Here is a 15915-nt window from a genome sequence, read left to right on the forward strand (position 1 = left end):
AGTGGAGGGACTTGAGCAGAAGGGAAAAGAACTCGACAACGAATTCCATGGGCGTGTCTGGTCAATGACGAAGGAACTTTTGTCTAGTCGTGCAACCAAGCCGTCCAGAGAGATCAGCAGGGTAGACAAGAGGCTGAGATTCGCGGGTTACCGAGACTGATTACAGGTGCCAACCCCAAAGGATGTGTTGCCAAGTTGAGGCATCCCAGGGTCCGTATCGGTGAGTGGGGGAGACGGAATATACCTACGGATACAGGCTTTGCATTATCGTTAGCGTCATGTGGTGAGTGATATTCGCCCAAATCTTAGGAAGACAAAAATCACAATGTCTGCGGATGTTTATTTCTCAATGGCGATTTTCGAAAAAAGACGCTGACATCGCAGTTGTTGCTATTGGTATGTTGTTGAGATGCATACACAGTATATCCATCTAAATTGCATCGCTCGCTTTGTGGCACGCGCACGCAACGTTCATGGCAATTCGATTGAACCTGTCAATATGTCGTTACCCCACGAGTCGGATGGGGAATGGCCAGGGGCATACTGTACAGACTACAAGGTTCCCATCGCCTCGCTAAGCCGAACCCTGCTCCCCAATACCTAGGCGTACAGTAGGAACTTGAAAGGTATCCACTTCAATCGCTTCCAAGAAGCTGGGCGCTTGGCGGACTTGCGACAATCACTGGGCTGGCAGCAGTCCAGGCTCTTGGGAGCACCGCTGCGCCCAGAACCCACTGCCTCAAGCGATTCGCAAATGGCCAAAAAAANAAAAAAAAAAACCTAGTATCAGTTAAGCATACCGCCACCGTGGAACGAACGGCATGGACGCCACCTCAAGGCTGATGCACATCTTCACCATGATAAGGAACTCAGATAACACAAATGTGTGATGCACTCGGTTCAGTCGGGTCTCGGAAGATCGGCAACCTCGTTGGCCAGTTGTCATTGAACAAATATCTTACTTCCATGGTAATCGAGCTGTATAACGATCAGTCGGCGAGCGACAGGGTCCAGGCAATGAGTTCGGCCATGGCTATCCATTGTTTGGCCGCGCGTCGAATATCGTTCTGGTCCGACCAGCTAGGCCAGTAACGACAGTGTCGCTCACAGTCTTGGCAAAGTCGGCTGAGTGAAACAACATTCCAAGTTCTTGGCTGGTGAACCAACTTGCTCGATCCATATTGCCTGAACCTAGAACTGTATACTGGCTGTCAACGATGGTCAATTTCAGATGTGAGTGCACTGGCTCCTCGGTTGCTTTGGTTCGCGCGTTCTCCGGGTTTGCGTGAAAGTAGGAAATCTTTAGAGGCCCGATTCTTTGACGTCCAGCTTCGAGATCAATCATGGGCTCGGCGCTCGAAGCACTCGTGATTGATCGAGGTTTCGCCCTGCTGTCTGAAAGTCTGTTATATTGGCGAACGAGAGATCGAAGACAGAGGGCGGTCGTGGTGCCAGACGTGACAATCTGCTCTAGCAACATCATCCCCTTGCTCGTAACAATAGAAACCTGGACGCCGCGTTCGAGGGCGTCCAAAAGACTGTTCATTACAGCAGTGCTCGTCAAGTTTGGAGTTTGCATGTAGATAGATCTCTCCGCCATCCCAATCAATCGGAGTATAGCCGCGTTCAAGGGTGTGGATGGGGGTACTGGGTGGTCAAGCCAGGGCAAAGGCCGGAACCTCGGGTTTTGGTGATGCGAAGATGGCAAGAGCACAGTTGGAACAGCAGGGCCTTCGAATGATGCAAAGTGTCTGGCTGGGCTCTGTATGGTCCTCAACCCAAGAGTTGTTGCACCTCCGGCCTGAAGGGTCAGGATGCTGTGAAAGACATTGTCCCTTAAGCTGGAGTGCTGTAGGTCTAGTTCCTGCTCCCAGACATCGCGGTAGAATGTCATGAGTTTCTGCACTGCATCGCCCGTGAACTCTACACATCCCTCAAGCCAAGATTCCCAACTGATGTTGCAACTCGGTAGCCAAGCTCTCTCTCGGTCGACGACCAGGAACTTGGGGTGCATAACGCTAAAGGGTAGGAAGAACAAGCTCTTGACCTGAAGGTCGATGCAACCGGCCTTCAGTAGATCGGGGCTTGGAAGCCCAAGGGTGCCTTCCCATGTCTCCGACGGATAGACGTAGCCATTTCTGGAGGTTGTGTGGAAGAGCTTCTGGAAGAGAGATCTCGAGGAGAAGCAGATGCGAATACGCAGCTGAGGCAGAGTACTTGCATCTGGCCCACCTCCCTGGACGAGTTGACGTCGTTGCTCAGCGAGCTGCTCAAGTGTTTCTTTTAATGCGGTGAGCGTTGCAGATGATGCCCAGAAACATGTGACGAGAATGACTTCAAACCGTGCCTTCAAAATCGCAGGTAGAAGCGAGTTGGTGTAGATGGATGCTCCTGTCCCGAGTTCGAAGGACTGTGGGTTGGAACTGGTGATCAAGGACTCTACGCCGCTGTTGCCCTGGTATGCAGGAAGCTCATTGCGACGCTCTTCACTAGATTCATGTAGTGCTAGTTTCCATGGGTCGATCAGGGCACCCAGAGGCCCCATTGGTAACTGAAGATAATCGCAAGAAAGGCTCAGAGCAGGAAAATCCGTATGTAAAATGAATTGGCAAGACAGTTGTTGGTTGATTCTTTGCGTTGTGTCAGCACCCACTGTAGATCACCGGGTTCCGTCGCCTGGATTTCCATCGCTTTCTAATTTTGGCCGCCATGTGGTGGAAATTAGTGCAATGGCCCCACCGAGCAAGGTGTCCACAGCGCTTGTTAGAGTTCAATGTTCACTGGGTACTATGTGGCATGCTCTACCTAGTACACAATAATTTCGAATGTCCTTCAATGTTGTCTTATCCGTAGAGTACCTAGGCACCTATCATTTATTACTTTATAGCAAGACGGCACGATCATTTTCTTACCCTTGTTGTTTCATGTCTTCCTACGTAACACCAAGAAAGAGAGAAAATCAATGGTGTAGTAGGGTGTTGGTTGATGCAGAATATGCTAAGCTTTGTACCTCTGACCTCATGCCAATTCAAAAGCCATCGTCATTCCGTACATTTACATCACAATCCAACATATGGCCCTTGACGCACCCAATCTACGCTGTCCAACCATTGCATGAACATGGAATCGTCTTCATTGATGATCCAGTCTGGCGGGCCAAAGCCAAAGTCGCTAGGCATTGCCGAGGCCATGCCAGGCATATAAGCCACGCCGGAATTGCTGGCAGTTTCCACCTCCATCTGCCCATCACCCAGATGTGGCGCCAGCGGCGGCTGTTGCTGTAGCTGGTCTTGCGGCTGGTCATGATCGAGTGGGCCTTGACACGGCTGGGGAACTACAACAGGCTGATCCGCGGGCTTGGGTGCTAGGATCTTGTCGAGGACAAAGATGAGCATGCGCCGGCCATCTTGACTCATGTCGTACATGCTATCGGACGGATCGACCACACCGAGCCTCGCTGCAAAGACGGAAAGGTCCTGTATTGTCTGGCTCCGCGGCAGCAGAGGCTCTTTGGGATACACAGGCAACTGTTCTTGCTTGAATAGTTCGGCAGCGATGATGATGGCCGCCCGCAAACCGTGCACGACGAGTATTGAGGTAATGTCTAGCTGAAATTTTGAGACCATGTCTGGGCTGTGCCCAACCTCGAGGACCTCTTTGAAAATTGTTTGCGATATCTGGATCAGCTTCTCCGACGTGGCCACCTTTCTCCTAATCAGCAGACGCTGCAGCATCAGCTCGTTCCCTCGTGTGCCATGACGAATGACCGTCAAGTACAATTGCTCCAAGAGGTTCTGGGTAGGGTTGAACTTTTGATGTCGGGCCTCACGGATCCAGGCTGGAATGCGCTGCCAGTGTTCTTCCGATTTCCTCTCGATGTCAGAGGCTTTCCGAAGAAGCTCGTCATTAGTATAGTTGCGCAGTGCCAAGTCCAAGACATCTTCCCTCCTCTGAGCGAAGCCAAGCCAAACACGATACCACGTCCCGCGGTGAAGACGGCCAGTTCTGTTATACCCGTGCTCGTCCATCTGCGCGAGGAGGGATTCGATCTCTTCGTTGCTCTGCATGAGCTGGCTGTCGGTCAGATCGGACGGTGCGTCCAAATCCCAGTAGTGATACGAGGCACGAGGAGGTCGTCCAAGAAATGTTGCGTTGCCAATCTCGGCGCAGTAGGCACTAGCCCGCGCTCGCTTCCGCATCTCTACCAGGAAGTGTGGTACACTCTCGTTGGCCTCGATCTTCTGATGCCACTTCAAGAAGACGACAGTTGAGACGATTTCGCCAGTTTGTCTGTAGCTGTCGTATGTATGGACGCCCCTGACTAGTGCCGAGCAGATGTGATCTTCCACCAATAGCCATGGCAGCAGGTCGTTGACTGCCGCGCATTTCTGAGTGAATGTCACGCAGGTATTAGACACATGTGTGGCCTGCTTAGCTAGTATAAGGCGGTCGACATTGTGCTTCTGGAATATAGCATGGGATGCTTCGCAATACCTTGCACAAATTCCTACAATGGCAGCAATAATACCAATGACCTCCCAGCGGATATTCGGGCCTGTCGACAGATCTATCCACTCTGGCGCTGTCGTCGTACCGTTAAACACGAGTGGTGCCTGCGTATTGCGCCACAGTAGTTCCGAGAGTCGATACATGCTGTCGGTATCCTGCGACTCTAGCACGTCGCCATGGCAGAGCCATAGTTTCCTTAGCCAGCCCTTGACAATTCCTACGATGGAAATGTCATCGGCGCCCTCGCAGACTTCGAACCACTTGTCGATGAAATCATTCACGACCCATCGATTACTCAGCAACGTCAGGAGGCGGCAACCTTGAGTAACAGACTCGGCAGCAATTGGCAAGTCTGTCTGCTGAGTAGATGTTGAATCCGTAGGAAAGGTTCCATAAGTATCAAAATTCTCCCTGAATATGGACCGGAAGCTGTTGTCTGCCGTATATGATGTGTCCTTCTTGATATATGGTTCGGCATCAAGACGAAAAGGCGGCGCCGAAGCCGCTCGTTGACTTTGAGCAGAAGAGTCCGTCTGGTAATGTGCGCTGGCGCTGGGAGCGAACGCATCGTTCCTGTTGGGCCGGGGGCCTTCAATGGACGAGGCGATGCTCTGTGGGTGACTATCATCCGCCGACCTCGACGGCGTTGGGAGCGACCGCTTCGGTGCCTGGCGAGATGCACGGTTCTGAAACTGGAGAATCAGCCAGGTTCCAGTGACGAGTTGGCTCGGACGTAGGCTGATTAGCTCCGTCTCATTCGGACCGCCCCCGTTGAATATGATCTTTGGGGGCGGGCCGAGCAAATTCGACATCATGGGCCGTTTGGTTCTCCGGCCAGCATAACCTTGAGATTATGAAAGACGGACGTTCACATTATATTGATTGATAAAGGAGCTCGAAACGGACAAAGAGATAGAGATACATCGTGAATGATGAAGAAACAGCAAAAAATTGAGTATGAGTAACTGAGTGACAACAAAAGTATATACTAACCGGTTGTGTTAGTGGGTTGGGGTGATATATGCATTGATCAACGCAGCGCCTCTTTATGCAACGTCCACAAGTTGGTACAGTATCTATATATCGGAACGGAATAGTCAGTGTCCATATATAAGTGAGGTTGTGGGGTTACAGTAGTAGTGTTGTATTGCGCCTATTATACTATTCTAGCAAAAGCAAACGTGGGATGGGTTCTGATTGTATGGAGAGGCGGAGCAAGAATTGGGTCACGACGTACGATCGCATCTGAGCTTCGACTTGCGGCATGGCTCGCACGACTGCAATTTTCCATTGCGTCGGTATTTCCCTACGTGGTGAGTCGGCACCGCGGTGGGCTCTGGGGCAGCCATAAGGTCTTGGACATTTTGGTATGCCATGTCTGGCAGACAGCCAGGGCGCCGTATATGAGACACGCCGTGCCCAGGCTAGAGACTATGGTTCGGCGTTGAAAAGTCTTCGGAATTGGCAGTGAGTGTGTGTGTGATGATAGTCTCAGGCGCCAACTTGCCGAAGCGCATTTCCGGTGTGTAGGCACCGGAGGCAATCCTTAAAACTCGGGACTTACGAATCAGCTATAGCGAGTGATCCGTGAGATGACAATAATGAATGATGGGAGTATTGGGAAGGTTTTATGAACTCCGAAGGGAGAGGAATGGGCAGTTGTTCGACGCCCCCCATCTCCCATGTAGGGGACTTTTGACCGTGCCGCAACACGGCATCGAGCCTGGAAAGTCTTCAGTGGCCTAGTCCAGATTTGGGTTGCAAGTCCTCGGTTGCAAGCGAACTCCGAATCGGGTCAAAAGCAGAACGGGCGTGTGGGTCGCTGAACTCCGATCGATTTTTGGTCGTCTGCGTACAGATTGCATGTTCGTACCAAGCAGATGTTATATGTTGCTGTCAGACACAAGAAGCATTCGTGGGTCATTCAACAAAGTACTGAAAAAGCCGTTGTATCGAGCTAGGCAGCGATATTTGACATGCGGGGAGTTGACGACTATGGTGCCACATCAAATTGCGTTGAAACTTGGGCGCGCTCTTCTCTCAATTTGCACGACTTTATTGGTGCATGACCACCTACCTAGGTCAGATCACACCACCGGATCGCATACAACTGCTCTAAATTCCCGAGAACCGCGTATCAGACGCGTAATAAGTAGAGTCTGCAAAGTCCCTCTTCAATTCGACAGGACCAATCTTGTATCTCCTATACTCTTACACGCTAGCCGTTTTCCAAGGTAGTTTGCTGACAAATAAGATACCTCTTGGGTTATCTAGAAGGCAAGATTGACACGGGTAATATATTCGTCCGTCAACCAATTGAGTCCATTGATAGCTAATACAGTCCAGCTTGCATGTGAACTACACACATACCAAACATTGTGCCAGTGTGCGACGTCTATACAATTCCTACTCGAGGATGAAATGACTGAGCATTATCGCATTTCCATGCTAAAGCACCCTCCTGTGTACTACATAGTTATTGACCAAAGCTTTTCAAACACGAATTCGACCTGCAAGCATGTCACTACACCAATGACGAGTACATATACACGATGCATCGTCTGGCTGCGTCCCGGCAGGCTGATTGCCAGCATCATTCCCTTCAACCTTCATTTGCACAGACATACAAACAGTGCTCCACGCAGCCTGAATCCTAATCATCCTCATCGCTACTAATCCATATACAGTTGTCCTCACTGGAGCCAACATACTCATCGCTCTCTTCGATTTCCGAACCATCGTCCCTCAATGATTGACCGATTTTGCCTTGTGACGGTGGAGACTCGACGGGTAATGCCGGTGTCTTTCTTTGCTGGCGTGTTCTCAACTTGTACATTCGCCTTTCCTTGGGCGAAGGTGGGTTTCTGCTGTTACTCTGCGTGCTCGTGGAGCGACTGCCCGACCGAAGATCCAGGGTAGGCTTTGTTGCCTTTTCCGCTCGTCTCATTCGCCTCATCGCGCGAAGCGACAGTTTAGCCTGAGGCTTGGTCTGATTCCCATCTGCGTTGTCTGTTTCGGCTTTCTGCGCCTTCTGGGCGGGTGAAGCTCTTCCGCGCCAAGTCGCCAGAATCTCCCCGACTTGCTTAAAAGTTTCAGTGCGAGCCTTCGTGCGGTTCATGCCGTCTTTCAGTTTCTTGTCGTAGTCGGTGTGGCGGTGACGAATGGCCGCCGTGACAGCTAGGGTGGCTCTCCTCTCGATGTCGACTTTTGACGTTCTGCCTACCCGGCCGCTACCCTTCTGCATGGCCCGGGCCACGATGCTGGGGATCTCGCCGTCGGGCGCCGCCGGGAACAGCTTCTTAACTGTCTGGCGAAACTTGAGCTCGAGGGCTTTGTCGCGCTTCCGAACAGCAGCCTCGCGGTCCTTTCGGGTTGCTGCCTCAGAGTCCCATACGGTATCGCGGACAGGCCTCGGGACCCGGATGCCCAGGGCGCGTTTGTTCTTATCCACCACGGCGTAGACAATCCGTCCTTCGGCCTGTGTTTGTTTCCGGCAATTGGCTGTCATGTAAACATTGCCTTTCGATACGAAGACGTAACCATCTGGCATCGGCGCGGACATCCGCACCACCGGTTCGTGATTACTTTTCTTCGGCATACTGACGGGGGCAGTGAGAATGAGTTTGAAAGATGGCCATTACAAGAAAAAACTCCCATGGAAACTTCGCATGTTTCGACCGCTGAGAGTCAATGCACAGGCCGATATATGCATGAATGTTTGGTATGCAAAGCGTGTAATTTTTGAGGCTTTGTGAGATGGAGATATTTATGTGTCTCACTGAAATTGGTTGATTTTCTTGAAGGCATTGTTCAGGCAGCGACGTAAAAATCGTTTCAAAACAAAGCTGCCTCGTTCGTTGAAACAATCGTCATGGCTCTATATGTGAAGAACCTCGAATTGAGGAAACAATCCATAGTTGAATTAACAAAGTGAACGACAATGAGGACTTGAGCCCGGGACAATGATGAGTGTCATGTGTGGCTGGCAAGCTGGTCATGGCAGAAGTTGCAGCACAGTGGAGCCCGGAATGCATCCCCGCTATAGCACAGGGGGCGCACAACGGCCAAGTGCAATCACCGAACCTCTGTTTCGTCCTTTCGGACCATACCCACGATCAGAAAATGTTTTCAATATGCAAACAACCATGTCAATGTACAACTCGGGTCACATTCTTAAATGTAAAAACCAGTAGAACATGGGTACACATGTGACGAGATATAATTTAACATGATTTATTATGTTTAAGCTGGCAGGATCGCCTATACCATGCCTATACTACACGATCCTGTCTTTCTTGGGTATCATAGGTTTGTGTTCATGCATGCCAATCGTAAATAACCATTTCCTTGTCGCAAAACTATCCCGGGCTGCTCATGTGATAACATTTACTTGAGCTCGTTCTTGGCATCAGCCTGCTTGAGGATGTCGTGCTCAGCACCGCGCTGGCTAGTCTTGCCGGTGTCGTGCTGGTTCTGATATTCCTTCTGAGCAGCCGTGTTGCCAGTCAGACCGGAAACGGCGGCGCCGACGGTGCCAGTGATACGGTCACCGGCGCCTTTGGTGTAGTCGCTGACCTGACCCTTGGCCTCCTGCTGTTGACCGTCGAGGTTCTGCTCGCGACCGGCTTGCTTCAGGCCCTGCAAACAACATGTTAGAATCATTCAAAAGTCCCAGTGACAGGAGGGGTTCATGACCAAGTGGTCATTTGGGGATCTGCTTACCTCTGAGCCAATGAGTCCTCCCACGGTTTCCTTGGCGGAACCGACAGTCTGGTTCCAGCTACCGGCAGCTCGGTCGGGGTCGTCCTTGGACACGCCTGCGGCAGAGGCAGTGAAGCCAGGGCCCTTCAAGGTGGCGTGAGAGGCATCGTGCTCAACATCGGCTTTGTCCTGCTTGGCTTGGCCGGCAGTCTGGTCGCTGGTGTTGCCAGTCAAGCTACCAAGGGCGCTCTGGACAGCGCCAGTGGCCGAGTCGACGTAGGACTTGAGGGTGGAAGTGTTGTCGTTGGAGGACATTTTGATTGATGATTGTATTTGAGAGATGTGGTGTGGTGGATGATTTGTTTGAGCGGTTTGAGAGGAGTGATTACTGTTGGACTTGGAAGGAATAGAGCAAGTTATATACAAAGAAAAGGCAGTTTCTTATTCACGATCACTTTTGCTAGCTCTTGCCCTTTGTCACTTACAAACGACCTTGCAAGCTCCCAGTGGTCCATGATATCATTTCTGGTGACCATGTCTCAACGTCAAACAGGCAGTAGCGCAGTGCTATTACGCAATCTCCCGCCTTTGTTAGCCAACACAAGTCCACTGTCTTACATGGAAATTTCCAAGAAACCGACAATCGCGATTTGTAGTCGGATGGCGTTTGGGGGAGCTGCGTCGGCCAGATGCGGGCGATGATGTCATGATGGAGGGGCAAATCCGTCACCTTGCCCCAGCTCAAGTGAGAGCTGAGAAACTGAAACTGGGGACTTGAGGGGACCTGGAGCTTGGGAGCTGGCGCTAGAGGCCAAGTCTAGCCCAGCCCAAAAGACGGATCAGATGCCTCTGCTACGGTACCTAGATAGACGTCTGGTGGTAGATGGTGCAGGTACCGTACGTACTGTACCTAATGTACCTAAGGTAAGCTGAGCTCACAGTACAGAGCAATGTACTGCGTTTACTGCCCCGCAGCTGGTTCTAGAATGTAACTTGTGCGGCGCTCAGAGGTTTCATGGGGTTCTCTCACTGTAAACGGCATCACATGTGCACGCATTATTGATGTTGCGTGAAGTGCGCGTGCTTGTCAGGCACAAACACGCCAACCTGAAGCTTGGTGATGGGTTCTGTGTAACCGGCTGGCACGGCCAGGTATTGGTAGGTAGCTACAGTAATCGTAATCTACTATGGGTGCTTTGTTCTTCTATCTCCCAGTCGGAAATATCATGTGCCGACAGTCCATTTGGCCATTAAATACCTTCTATTTATTATAAGTACTAGGTAATTGGGTAGGCTTTATGCAGGAACCCGGCCAGCCATCTTGCTTCTAGTTCGAAGTCATCTATGAAAGCCTCTCAATTGGTATATTCGAAAGTTAAGTTGCTTCCAACTGGAAATCAAGAGATATGTGTTTCATAGCATCTCTTATCATTAGGCTCAATAAGACTGCGCAAACAAGAAACGCGATTTCTTTAATATATAGGGTAGCCAGCTAACCATAGGAAAAGAAGATTGCCTCGTATACACCCACAAATCATGGGCGCCCTCGGCAAGAGGAGAACAGCATGACTGAGTGAGCGAACATGGTGTACGCAATGAGCATTTCTTCGTGTCCTTTTGGTTGGAGGTACAGTTTCATCTTCGTCTATCTCGGCCTGTAATTATTTTCCTTTTAGGCTTCCTCCAACTCTTCCTGGAATCTGTACAACACTACCTCTTGCTGATCAACATACCCATTCAGGTAGGCTTGTATTGTATCCATATGTGTAGGCCTAGACCAACCAAAGGGTACACTTCCGCCAAGAAGGGCAGTGCATGGAAGCTATCTCTTGATTTGATTATATACCTACGTGTAGGTGAATCATTTCCAGGATGCAGAGGAGTATGCACAAACACCAATGCGCGCAATCGTGGAGAATTCAAGACTCTTTGGTTCGTGAAAGGCTCAGCAGCGCACAAAGTGACGACAGGTAGTAATCAAGAATTGCATGCTACCGCCGAAACATTTCATGTTGGCAAGGCAAATGTATTTCTGATAAATAAGAAAATGATCTGAGTTTTGGAGAAAAGTCGCGCGATTGCAGGGCTCGGACCTCTTTCCCCATTGTAGTCTCAATCTTCTAGACTCAAATCGTCACTTCGTGTGCGCCGGCCCGTTCTTAGTGGCCGCCCGGCTCTTATACCGGCACCACCGTCAATTGGTCGTGCAACGATCTGCACCGAGTGTTTTGGCTCGGAGATTTGCTTCGTACCTTCATTAACATATTGTTGACCTGACAGCTACCTCGGGCCATGGGAGCCTGATATGAAAAGAGGACTTATATGTCACCTCCCGTGGCTCGAACAGGAAGGCGCTAGATTGAGTAGACGTGTTTGTCCGCATCATTATCTGTCGTTTTCTTTTCTCTTCTTTCTCTCCAGGCTGGTCTTGGAGCCGTTTCGTAGTCGCAACAGAGACGAATAGGCTGAGCCAGGGCTGCTCACTATGCATCTCAGCACTGCTGTCGGCAGCCTCCTGCTTGGTACCGCCTTTGGGACACCGGCATCACGAAATGCTGCGAACCACGTCACGGAGAGAGGACTAGTCGGGGGTCTCGTGGGAGGGTTGGTCGGAGGTTTGGAGGCCTTTGTGAGCAATGTCGAAGATCTCTTGGAAGGGGTCACAAATGCGACCGGGATCCTCAATATCTTGGAAAACATTGAACCAAAGGGAACGCCCACAAATGTTGTCCAAGTGTCGAGCACTCTGCAAGCCATCTACAGCACGACATCGACAAGTTTCTGGGTCGACGTTGGCGTCCAGATTGAGGCTGGCTTGGTGCCCGACAGCATCATTCAGACCGTGCCGGGCCTGGACACTGGGGCGAATAGCGAGGTCAATGACAACATAAAAGAACCAGAGTCTTCAATATACCCGCAAAAGGACAAGAGCGATGCGGCATATTCTTTGAGCGAGGAACAGCTTCGCCAAGTCATTCATATACCCGAGGACTTCACATATGGCAGCAAGCCACCTACAATATTCGTCCCTGGCACCGGTTCGTACGGCGGGAACACATTTGGACCCAATCTTCGAAAACTCCTGACTGGCGTCGATTACGCCGATCCGGTCTGGCTCAATATTCCCGGAGCCATGTTGAACGATACTCAAGCTAATGCCGAGTACATTGCATATGCCATCAATTACATTTCTGGCATCAGTCAGAACAGCAATGTTAGTATCATCAGCTGGTCACAAGGTGGTCTAGACACGCAGTGGGCATTTACGTTTTGGCCATCCACTCGATCGGTTGTCTCTGACTTCCTTCCAGTGTCTCCCGATTTCCATGGTAAGCGAGATTGTAATCTTATCGTTGCCATCACCGTCAAGCTAAGAATAAATCCACAGGTACTATCAATGCCTATCTCCTCTGTCTAAATACAGATGATACCCCGGGCTTGAACCCCTGTGCTCCGGCCGTGCTCCAGCAAGATTATGATTCAGACTATGTATCTACGCTGCGAGCCAGCGGCGGCGCGAGCGCATATGTGCCGACCACCACCTTTTATTCCTCCTTGATCGACGAGATCGTTCAACCGCAGCAGGGCACCGGTGCTTCGGCCTATCTCCTCGATGACCGCGACGTTGGGGTATCCAACAATGACCTCCAAGACGTTTGCGCCGGCCATCTCGGAGGGACATTCTATGGACACGCGGGCGCCCTGTACAGTCCCCTCACGTACGCGCTTATTGTCGACGCCCTCACTCATGACGGTCCGGGCGATGTCTCCAGGCTGGACAGCATTGCGGACGTATGTGCCCCATACTCTGCCCCCGGTCTCGACCTGGTGGATGTGCTGGAAACGGCGGGACTTATTGTTACTGCTGCCCTCCAGATCCTCGCGTATCCCGAAAAGGTCACAGTGGAACCTCCATTGATGAGCTACGCAGATTGATTTGAATGGCTCCTCTTTCCATACAAACTCGTGTGTGAAGTTGAAGCATCTGTCCATGTATCATCTATTTTATTATTGACATAATATTAATATTCCATGTATATCATGATACAATCAGTGCGATTCGACTACTTTTTCCACGTCGGAAGTGTTTAGACCTTTGTCAGCCACGTCAATGTCTTCTCGTGGGATCCCGGCGATATCGTCATTCTCTTGTACCTTCGAATTCCCGCTGCTCTTTCCTAAAATACCACGGATCACACCAATCCATGTCTCCCTTGCTTGCCACAATGGCAAGAACCAAATAATTCCTGCTGCGACAAACGACCAGATGAACACCACAATTGTCCAGCCGGTGAAGAAATTGCGGCTAAAGATATAGCCAGACCCGTAGAGTGAAAATGGAATAATGACCAGAAAGATGATCACCATAATGGCAGAGACTATCTTTGCGTTTCTGGATGCGCGCGCCAACCCAGAGGGATCCCAGTCATTGCCAATGTCGGTGGTATCTTCGTGTGAGTACACCTTATCGCCCGGCCGCGGCTCTAGTGGCTGCATGAGAAAGAGGCGATCCCAATCGTACGGCGTACGGTGCAGCGGCCACATGGTAAAATAGATCAAGAGTGGGACGAATAGACCTATACAAGTCAGCGCAGTTCTGAAAGTAGCACCATAGCTACAAGTCTATTTGGTAGGAGTCATACCGACTGTGCATCCGATGAACATGGGCCAGTTCTCATAGAGTGTTGTCACGGTGACTTGCCCGTACATGCCCTTGGCCGAGCCGATCCAAGAAACAAGCGCGCATATCGATCCGATCGGTGCTGCGAATGTCATGAAAGCAGAACCCACATGTGCCGAGTTGACGGCGAGAATTATGGGTACCACGGCAGAACCCAAAATAACACCCAGGAACTCGAGTATCCAGCCCATTGAGACGCCAGAATAGTTGAGCCCAGTTGCGAATGTGCTGGAGAATAGGGCAAATGCAGTCAAAGAGATATGTGAGACTAGTTTGAGTCGTTTATCGCTGGCATTCGGGTTAATGTCTATGTAGAATTAGTACTGTCACTTGCACGATCGTTGGTATTTGCTTACAGGGATGGTATACGTCAAAAGTCACGATGGAGGCATGTGCTATGATTTCGGCACTGAAACTCGATGTCACAGCCATGAAAACCATTAGAACAACAGCCACGGCGCCTCCCTTACCCATGACAGCTTCAGCAGCCAGTGGAAGGATCATTGCATTGTTGATCTGGTAGGCAGTGACACCGCCCTCGAGTGGCCAGTACTCGGTATTGGCGAGCGCAATTGCCACGTAGCTCATTGTAGCACAGAGGCCGAGTGGAATGCTGAACCACGCAAAGGCTCCGTAAAAGTAACCCATGACCACAGCGCCCGGTTCCCCAGCAATTGCCTTTTGCCCGTACTGAGATTAAAGTTAGTATATGACGACAAAGAGTGTAGTTTTTCAGACTCTCGACTGACAGACGGGTCAACAAATACAGATCCAAATCCAGAGACAAGAATAACACCGGCAAGAAGCAGAGCCTGGCCAGACTGCATTGTCAGATAAGAGCCATTTTTGGCTCCAGTAGCTCCGCCGGTAATCATAACGTCGGGACTTTGGAGAAGATCCCAGAGTGCCCCTGGCGAACCAAGAACAGGCAGTGACTGCACCGCCATTGCTTTGAACATGAATACCAGGAGAATAACATAAATGATGATTGTACTGTATATGATTAGCAGTGATATCATCCTTGAGCAGCCCTTTAGATCACCCACTGCAGATAGTCGGACAGAATAGTGGATTTCAGGCCACCAAGATATGTGTATACTACCACACCGAATGGTATGAGGTAGTTCATTGCAATCCATAATTCATGTTAGCAAGTGTCACAAAATCGGGCTTGTTCACGTACAATATTGGCACCCGTTGTGACAGAGAATGCCGCAGATCCACCAAGAAGTAGCGCGGCAGTGATGAGAACTTGGACAGACACGCCATAGCAGAAGAAGACTATATGTGTCCTGGTGCCGAATCGAATACGCAAAGCTTCGAGGATAGTATTGGCTCTTGGCGCACGTCGCTTGAGCTCAATGGCCATAATTGCGTAGAGGAGAATCTGCACCGTCGCTCCGGCAACAAACCACCATAAACCTGCAAAACCAAAGAGATATGTCAACCGAACAGAATTGCTTGACCAAGTGTTAGCATGCAGAATGACTCGAAATCCAGCACGGACGTACAGAAGAGTCGCAGCGTAGCACCACGAGCTGACGACAGCAGCTGCGACAAGACCGCTCTTGACGCTTTTCTTGGCGGTCATGAGCATATTCGTATCCTGTCAATCATCATTAGCCACTATATCGATATATGGAGCTTATTCTCGACTAACAGTGGACTCATGTAGATACTTGCGCGAAACCCAGGTGATTAGGTTCATCTGAGCACAGTTACTAGTCAATGTCTGGCCATGACTTCATCGCTGCGTTTCAAAACATGATACTCACTGTCAAGGCAAACACAATGCCGAACCCTGTCATCAAAAACATTAGCCACATAGTGCAAGCCCGCAGCAGTAAACCACTTACCACAGACCAAGCCGTAGGCTACGCCCTGAGGGAGCGGTGGCGTCCCCGAATCGGCCATCGCGTATTTGACCGTTCAAATACAATTCAGGACTCGATGCAATTAATGCGACTCTTTTGGTTTTTTTTTGCTAGCTTGGTGTCGGCAGGTATATGATAGAAATATTAACA

The 15915-nt window shown here is 50.4% G+C and overlaps 6 protein-coding genes across 6 annotated transcripts; 1 reads left to right on the forward strand and 5 right to left on the reverse strand.

The window, feature by feature from the left end:
- Positions 1 to 1033: 1033 nt before the first annotated feature.
- Positions 1034 to 2545, reverse strand: PFICI_09570 (uncharacterized protein; the record flags this gene model as incomplete). The annotated part of the gene is made up of 1 exon (XM_007838151.1): positions 1034 to 2545. One exon carries the CDS (start codon positions 2543 to 2545, stop codon positions 1034 to 1036), a length of 1512 nt encoding a protein of 503 aa, XP_007836342.1.
- A 514-nt stretch (positions 2546 to 3059) lies between these two features.
- Positions 3060 to 5321, reverse strand: PFICI_09571 (uncharacterized protein; the record flags this gene model as incomplete). The annotated part of the gene is made up of 1 exon (XM_007838152.1): positions 3060 to 5321. One exon carries the CDS (start codon positions 5319 to 5321, stop codon positions 3060 to 3062), a length of 2262 nt encoding a protein of 753 aa, XP_007836343.1.
- Positions 5322 to 7162: 1841 nt separating this feature from the next.
- Positions 7163 to 8059, reverse strand: PFICI_09572 (uncharacterized protein; the record flags this gene model as incomplete). Its single annotated transcript, XM_007838153.1, has 1 exon — positions 7163 to 8059. One exon carries the CDS (start codon positions 8057 to 8059, stop codon positions 7163 to 7165), a length of 897 nt encoding a protein of 298 aa, XP_007836344.1.
- Positions 8060 to 8895: 836 nt separating this feature from the next.
- Positions 8896 to 9525, reverse strand: PFICI_09573 (uncharacterized protein; the record flags this gene model as incomplete). Its single annotated transcript, XM_007838154.1, has 2 exons — positions 8896 to 9147; positions 9232 to 9525. The coding sequence occupies 2 exons, from the start codon at positions 9523 to 9525 to the stop codon at positions 8896 to 8898; spliced, it is 546 nt and encodes a 181-aa protein (XP_007836345.1).
- Positions 9526 to 11695: 2170 nt separating this feature from the next.
- Positions 11696 to 13146, forward strand: PFICI_09574 (uncharacterized protein; the record flags this gene model as incomplete). The annotated part of the gene is made up of 2 exons (XM_007838155.1): positions 11696 to 12539; positions 12599 to 13146. 2 exons carry the CDS (start codon positions 11696 to 11698, stop codon positions 13144 to 13146), a joined length of 1392 nt encoding a protein of 463 aa, XP_007836346.1.
- Positions 13147 to 13260: 114 nt separating this feature from the next.
- On the reverse strand, positions 13261 to 15805 carry PFICI_09575 (uncharacterized protein; the record flags this gene model as incomplete). Its single annotated transcript, XM_007838156.1, has 10 exons — positions 13261 to 13787; positions 13854 to 14198; positions 14248 to 14581; positions 14641 to 14884; positions 14938 to 14989; positions 15053 to 15351; positions 15403 to 15497; positions 15552 to 15599; positions 15667 to 15692; positions 15748 to 15805. The coding sequence occupies 10 exons, from the start codon at positions 15803 to 15805 to the stop codon at positions 13261 to 13263; spliced, it is 2028 nt and encodes a 675-aa protein (XP_007836347.1).
- Between the last annotated feature and the right edge of the window lie 110 nt (positions 15806 to 15915).

This window comes from Pestalotiopsis fici, assembly GCF_000516985.1.
Source record: "Pestalotiopsis fici W106-1 unplaced genomic scaffold PFICI_Scf_6, whole genome shotgun sequence".
Taxonomy (NCBI): Eukaryota; Fungi; Ascomycota; class Sordariomycetes; order Amphisphaeriales; family Sporocadaceae; genus Pestalotiopsis; species Pestalotiopsis fici.